We start from the raw sequence: 7,385 nt of genomic DNA, 5'->3' as shown, positions 1-7,385 counted from the left end.
AATCATCAGTGGTCCTGAGATGGCCTGGCAGGGACACAGATAGGTGGGTGGCAGGGTGGGCAGCCCATCCATCTCCTGCCCCGGTGAAGAGATGCCCAGCCACGATGCCTGGCATACCGTGGGCACAATGAATATTCTGTTTGAATGAATATTGAATCATACCAAGGTCTCCACTCCTTGGGAACTGGGGAGCCGGTCTGTGGGGCCCTTTTCCAGGACTTGTGCCAGGAAGTCTTCACTGGCTTTTCTGGACTTCCCCTGGTTCTTCCCAGGCCCTTCCCCTTGGGGCTATCTTCCTGGCCACCCCATCACGAAGACGGAAACATCTTGGGGCACATGCCTGCCCCTTGGATCACCTGGGAAGTGATCCAGGTGGCGTGAATGGCACAAAGAGCTGGAACACAGAGGAACTGGAGAGGCAAGAGGCTGAAGCAGTCGGTCCCCACTGGAATTCTCCAGACTCACTTCTTCCTCATTTGTTTATTCATTCAACAAATATCCATCGAGACCCAGTGTGCACCAGGTACCAACCTAGATCCCGAGGATCCATGGGGAACCTCCTCACCGTCCCTCTCCTCTGAGAGTCGCAGCACACAGCACCCACCCTCAGGATGGCCCTCCAGGGTCCACGCCTACAGCCCCCTCCTTCCCCGACACTCCTACCCCAGTCCCAGGCCTCTGTGCCCATCCCCCCATGACCCCTTGCGGTCATTACTTGCTCACTGCCTCCCACCCCTGGGGAGATGTGTGCTGTCTAAGGATAGGACATGTGTCTTATTCATTATCGTGTCCCAGTGCCCAGCACAGGACCTGGCATACAGCCGGTGCCCAATAAGTGCTTGTAGGGTGAGCTGGGGAGGCCAACCGCCTTAGATTCAGGAAGGGAGTGGGTTGGAAGAGCATGAGGGGCAAGGCCAGCCACAGGGCACAGAGGTGGACCCAGGACAGACAGTAGGAGGGGGAGGGCAGTGGCGGGGAGCCCCCTTCCCCCACCCTGCTGGCATTTCTGCTCGACTGCTGCTGGGGCCCCACTGGAGGTGCCCCTCACCTTAGCCACTCTGTTTCCCAGCAGTCTCCCCACCCCCAGTCCTGGGACAGAGGTGAATGCGTCAGCTAGGAGCTGTTCACGCTCCTGCGCCCCACCCTTGCCTTGTCTTTGGGTGGAGTGGGGCAGGGGCCTCCACGCAGCAGGAGGGCACCTCTGGCCTGCGGTTTAATCCTGAGTTGCCTCCTGCCCCTCCAACCCAAGCAGGGGCCAGTAAAACACATCAATGATCCTTTTTGGTATCGATGATCTCCAGGTGAGTCTCACAGACTCTTGGAACCCCTAACAGCCTGAGGAGGTGGACAGCAGGAGGGGAGTCCACCCCTGGGCAGGCTCTGGGGGCAGAACGTGTGTTGGCTAAGCTGTGGGGCTTAGGAGAAGCTGTGGTAGGCGGTCTGCCCACAAAGGACACGGGCTGTGGTGGCAGCCCCTCCCAATGCCCCGAGCCACCCACCGGGCCCTCACTCCCTCTCCGTGACCTCGGGCTTCCCCCTCAACTGGTCCCCATCCCCAGCCTCTGTAGGGTTAACTCCATCATTTCCTTCAGCCTCCCTTTCAAGGTCCTCCTTTCTGGGCAGCCCTCACTGGCGGCCCCCGCCCCCCGCCGGCATCAGGTGCCTCCCCTGGGCTCCCACCCACCCAGCACTTTTGACCCCAGGGGGCGGGTCACCATCCGTCTGCTGCTGGGCTCCCTCAGGGCTCCAAGAGTCCAGTTGGCCCTTCTCTAGAATTGGGGTTCACATCTGGGCTTCTCCCCTCACCAGCTGCGGGACCTTGTGTAAGTCACTCACCTCCCTAAGTGGCCTCAGTTTGCTCATCTGCAGAATGGGAATAATAATAAGGGACTTTGCAGACTGAATGAGGTGGTGCCTGGCTCACTACGCACACCGTAACTGCTGTTATGTCCATGCCCCTCCCCAGGCATATCGAGGGCCATCGCAAGTTTTGTTGATCAAATGACTGAAGGACAAAGATACACAGTCTCTCTCAGAAGAAGCCTGACTCCTCCTGCTCAGGGCACGGGTGTCTGGAGTGTGGGGTACTGAGTCACGGAAGACCTGACTGCAGGGTGAGGGTTACAGGATCACGCGGGCAGATTCCTTGGGGGAGCATTTTGCTTCCCACACCCCCACCTGGGCTCCCCGATCAAGCATCACCCAGCAGCCGTTTGACCCCAAGGAGGGGTCCAGGGGGGTGGTCCTGGGAGCACAGGGGCTGGGGTGGGGTGTGGGGACTCAGCATCCCAGCCCTCCCCAGGCAGCCGCATCAGTCACAGCCACCTGGGCAACTGGCTGCCCCACCTGGGGTTCCTGGAAGTCCAGGTGAGAGATGAATCCTTAGGCTGCTGAGTGACAGGGCCCACAGGAAGGTGTCCCCGGGACAGGTGGCCACCGGGGGTCTGATTCACGCCTTCTGGCAAGTGGGTTAACGGGATCCCCGAGCCCAGGGCTGGGTCAGGTCTTCTGCTGAGTCACAGGAGCCGTTACGGAGCCTCTGGGCAGTCCCTTGCCCGCTGTCACCCACCCAAGGCCCCAGGGCCTCCCCAACGGCTCCCGCCACCGCGGACCCAGGCCCCAGAGTCTGCGTGCCTTCCTTCCCCACCCGGACCACCCCCCCTTCAAGCTTAAGGGCCTTTCTCTGCCCTGCCCCTCCAGTCAAGGTCAAGGCCCAGCCTAGACCTGAGGGCCCAAGTTCCCTCTCCTGCCCCTCCAGAGCCCAGATCCTGAGACCTGAGTCCGCGGATCCAGGCCCGAGGTAGGGGTCCCAGCTAGAGCCCTCCAACCCCACCGCCAGCCCCACCCCTGACTTTAACGGCTTATTTCCTCCCCAAAGCCCCACCCCCTCCCTGTGACTGACAGCCCGGGGTGGCGGGACTGAGCCACTCACTCGGGAGACTGGTCCAACAGCATTCTGCCTCACAGGATAAAACCCGGGGTGGCCTGCAGGGAATCCAAGCTCTCCTGTCGGCAGTGGCCATGGTGGTTCCCGAGACTCTCCCTGCCCTGGGGAGGCACTACCTCAGCATTGTAACCTCCCTGCTGCTTCTGGCTGCTCCAGGTGAGTCCTGAGGGCCTGCTGCCCCCTCCACCCCTTCCCCATTGTCCACCCAGCCGTCCTCCCTCTTGGTCCTGCCTGAGTCCCTCCTCTCCCTCTCATCTGTTGCTTTGTTCCCCCACCTCCCTCTCTCCCTCTCCCTCTCTGTCATTTGCCTGCTCTAAGCCTCAGGTTCCTCCACAGCTGTGAGGAGTACATAGAACACTGCACTACAGGGCCCAGGACAGGGCTTAGTGCAGTGCTCAGTGTGCTCAGCTCTGCTTGTTATTTACCCTCTTCATGTCCCGTTCCTGTCTCTTGGGTCTGCATGGTCCACTGCCGGGGCAGCGGCATCCAGACCTAAGGCCTGGGAGGGGGGTTCTCCCTCTCACCTCAGTGAGACACCCCAGGGGCTGACCCCTCACCCCCAGGTAGGCTGGATGGAGCCCGGGCACAGGCTGGACAGGAAGTTTCAGGGAGGCCAAGGCTGCAGCTCACACCGAGGGCCTGAGGTTTCGGTCTGTCCTGCCCAGGCTCCAGGAAATGCCCCGCCTGGGAAGGTCTGGAGGGCCCCAGGGACTGAGCCACCGGGAAGGATTGCTGGGTACCAGGGCTCCCCTCCACCGACCTGACCCTTTCTTTCTCTTGCCCTCAGCCACCCTAGCTGCTGCCAAGACAGCTGGTAAGTCAGAGCTGCCCTCAGGGAAGCGGGGAGGGAGGAAGCCTGAAGGGCAGGGTAGTGTCTGTGTGTCTGTCTGTGGGGAACAGGTCAGAAGCGGGCAGTGGGGCAAGAGGGTGTTTGAGCTGGAGAGGAAGGGCAGGCAGGAAAAGAGGCCCAGAAAGTGAGGATGCGGCCCAGAGAGTCGGGATGCGGAGGAGAGAGGCCCAGGAGGGGGTGAGTGGCCCGAGAATGTAAAAGGGCTAGAGGACCAAGTGCTGAGCCAGAGTGGAGGGCAGAGAGTGGAAGGGCCGGGGAAGAGGCAGCAAAGAACGGAGCCAGGGTGGGAGGAGACTGGAGCACAGGCCTAAGTGCTGAAGGCAGGAAAGGGGGGCTGGAAGGGATGAGGATTGTGCCTGAGGGTCTGACACACTGGCCCCTCCTCCGCCAGGTCCCCCAGCCTGTGGAAAGCCCCAACACCTGAACCGAATCGTGGGTGGTAAGGACAGCACCGATGCTGAGTGGCCCTGGCTTGTGAGCATCCAGAAGAATGGCACCCACCACTGTGCAGGCTCCCTGCTCACCAACCGCTGGGTGGTCACGGCCGCCCACTGCTTCAAGGGGTACGTACGCTCAGCCGGTCCCTTCCACTCGATTCCCCAGACCCCGGGCTGCCCACACGGCCCCGGCTTCCAGGCCTCAGTCCAGTCTTGGGTCCCTCAGGAGAGTCCCTGCTTCTCCCCAGAAGCCTCTTTTGCTCACCAGGCGCCTTCATATGCCATTACACCAGAAACCCTTCCCAGACGCTTCCTGAACACCCAGTGGTTCCTGGCTGATGCCACCCCCTCCCTCTCCCTTCTAGCCATCCGAACAAACCAGGCCTGTTCTCTGTGCTGCTGGGGGCCTGGCAGCTGGGGAACCCCGGCCCGAGGTCCCAGAAGGTGGGTATTGCCTGGGTGAAGCTCCACCCTGCGTACTCCTGGAAGAAAGGCGCCCGTGCTGACATCGCCTTGGTGCACCTGGAGCACGCCATCCAGTTCTCTGAACGCATCCTGCCCATCTGCCTGCCTGATTCCTCCGTCCATCTCCTTCCGGACACCAACTGCTGGGTTGCTGGCTGGGGGAGCATCCACGATGGAGGTGTGGCTTCTTTCTCACCAGGGGTATGGGGGTGGGTGGGGACAGAGGGCGGTGGACACTGGGAGATACAGGTGCCACGGGCAGCAAAGGATAGAGGCCAGAGGCAGAGCACAACACAGATAGAAGAAAAGACAGGCTGTGACCCAGAGATGTGATGACACAGAAGCCTAGGTGGATAGTTCTAGATCATTTCTAGTTAAAAGGTACCTTTTGCTGTGTTCTGAGGCAAAGATGCCAGATCAACCAAGATATTAAGTGATATAGGAACAGCTGAGAGGAGGTGTCTATGGGACCAAGCTGAACCAGGTGAATATGAAAACAGCCCTAAGATTCCAAATCTGGAATAAACGCCCCCTGGTGGCATCATGACACAATTGCAGGCAAAATTCCCAGGAGAAAATGCAGTCTCCATAAATGGTAAAATATAATTGGCAAACCAAGTCTGGAGGTTTGGAAAACCTCATCTAGAAACACAAATTAGATTAGATGAAGTAAGAGGCAGAGAAGCAGTGACATATATATATGGAACTTTAACCAGATTCCAGAAGAATTAAGAGAAATGACACCAGTTTGGGCGTCTGGGGACCCCACTGACTCTGAAGTTTCAGTCAGTCTCCCCACGGTCATTCTTAGGGGCTCCTGTGAAAGGTGGATTTATGAACTGGGGAAGGTCTACAGACCAACCCTAGGATCAATCCCCCTAGGGGATGGCAGGGGTCCCTCAAGTCCCAATAAGATTCAACACTGAGTGGCCATTAGTCTGTAGCAGTACCAGTGCTGGATAAAGTAGTGCCTGAGATGGGACAAGCCTGGACCATTGGTTTGAACCATCTCATTGGCATCAGAGATCTCGTTAAAGATTCAGAGTTTCAGGCTGCACGTTAATTTGGGATTCAGTAGATCCAGAGTGGAGTCCTGGAATTTGGGCTTTCTGCAGGCATTGTGGGAGAGCCTGACAGAGTTGATCCACTTAACCTTTGAGAAACGCTGCTGAGGGAATTGAGGAGGGAATTGAGGAGGCCACCAGGAGAGTCTCCCAAGCCTGACTCTCTCCTCCCTGCTCCCAGTGCCCCTGCCCGACCCTCGGACCCTCCAGAAGCTAAAGGTTCCCATCATCGACTCAGCAGTCTGCAGCCGCCTGTACTGGCGGGGAGCCGGGCAGGGCGCCATTACGGAGGACATGCTATGCGCCGGCTACCTGGAGGGGGAGCGGGACGCCTGTCTGGTGAGCACACCACATCCTTCCCAGCCCTGCCCCACTGAGCTCCATCACCCCTCTGCTCCTGCGCCTCCTCCCAGAATCAGCTGTGACCTGGTAGTCCCCCTAGATAGATGCCTACAGAACCCGGCCCCAGCCTGGCTCAGCCGTTCATACATCAAACATTCTGAGCACCTCCGGTGTGCCTGACCCCATTCTCAGGGAGCTGGCATCCTCCTGAAGGGGTGCCACGGTCCTGGCCCCCAGAGCCAGCTCCAGCTCCACCACTGTGGCGGAGCACTGTGGGACGGTGCAATGGTCCACACCCGGGCTGGGTCAGTTTTCTTCTTTCTGAGCCTCGGTTTCCTCAACTGTGAAGCAAGTCACAATCCTCCCTGCCTCCAGGGCTGTGAGGGAGAAGGTCTAGCACAAAGTGCTTCTTACCGGAAGTGAGCCTGGGAAGTGTGTCCTTCCCCGCCCTCCCGGTTCTGGTGGCGTTGGTTAGGGTGCCGCGGCCCCCAGGTCGGAGAAATGGTCCCCCGCGAAGGGAACTGCCACCTACTGCGGCGCGGGTCCTGGGCTCTGCTCACCGCTTGCCCCACGCGGGTCCCTAACCTTCCCTCCTCTCCGCAGGGCGACTCCGGAGGCCCCCTGATGTGCCAGGTCGAGCGCACCTGGCTGCTGGCGGGCGTCATCAGCTGGGGCGAGGGCTGTGCGGAGCGCAACCGGCCTGGCGTCTACATCAGCCTAGCCGCCCACCGCTCCTGGGTACAGAAGATCGTGCAAGGGGTGCAGCTCCGCGGGCACTCGCAGGGTAGCGGGCCCACAGGACGCCGGGGACGGGCTCTGGGGGCGCGGCGAGCTCGCAGGGCCGCCCGGGGCCGCGGGGTTTAGGGATCTGGGGAGACCACGTGCTGTTTCCTCCGTTGTAAATAAGCGGTCTACCTCTGGGAGCGCCAGGGTGCCGGCGCCGGATCTCCTCCGCGGGGAGGCCCCGCCCCGCCCCTGGGCTCAGGCCCCACCCCCGAGGCCAGGAGCGCCTTTGTGTACATACATGTTAAAGATTTTTACAGTTATTTGTAACTCCTCCCACACATCTTATTTATTCCTCCAATTTCAATAAATTATTTTTACCCTAGTTCCTATTTTTTCCCTCGGGTATGGGAACATTGGGAAGAAGGGTCCAGTCAGGGTTAAAACGGGGGTTGGCAGGTAGGACTTTGGATGGTGGTCTGGCCAGGGACCCAGGTGTCCTGCCCACCTAGGATTCAACATCCTGACTTCTGACCTTTGCACTGTCCTTTTGTAAC

The 7,385-nt window shown here is 59.7% G+C and overlaps 1 protein-coding gene across 1 annotated transcript; it reads left to right on the top strand.

Annotated features, from left to right (window-relative positions):
• Nucleotides 1-3,021: 3,021 nt before the first annotated feature.
• On the top strand, nucleotides 3,022-6,969 carry LOC309972677 (brain-specific serine protease 4-like; the record flags this gene model as incomplete). The annotated part of the gene is made up of 6 exons (XM_082856469.1): nucleotides 3,022-3,103; nucleotides 3,735-3,761; nucleotides 4,189-4,360; nucleotides 4,600-4,877; nucleotides 5,945-6,102; nucleotides 6,709-6,969. The coding sequence occupies 6 exons, from the start codon at nucleotides 3,022-3,024 to the stop codon at nucleotides 6,967-6,969; spliced, it is 978 nt and encodes a 325-aa protein (XP_082712595.1).
• Nucleotides 6,970-7,385: the final 416 nt, after the last annotated feature.

Source organism: Leucopleurus acutus, assembly GCF_964270905.1.
Source record: "Leucopleurus acutus genome assembly, chromosome: 16".
NCBI lineage: Eukaryota > Metazoa > Chordata > Mammalia > Artiodactyla > Delphinidae > Leucopleurus > Leucopleurus acutus.
Note: the sequence above shows the minus strand (reverse complement) of the source record. Positions and strands in the feature narration are given on the sequence as shown.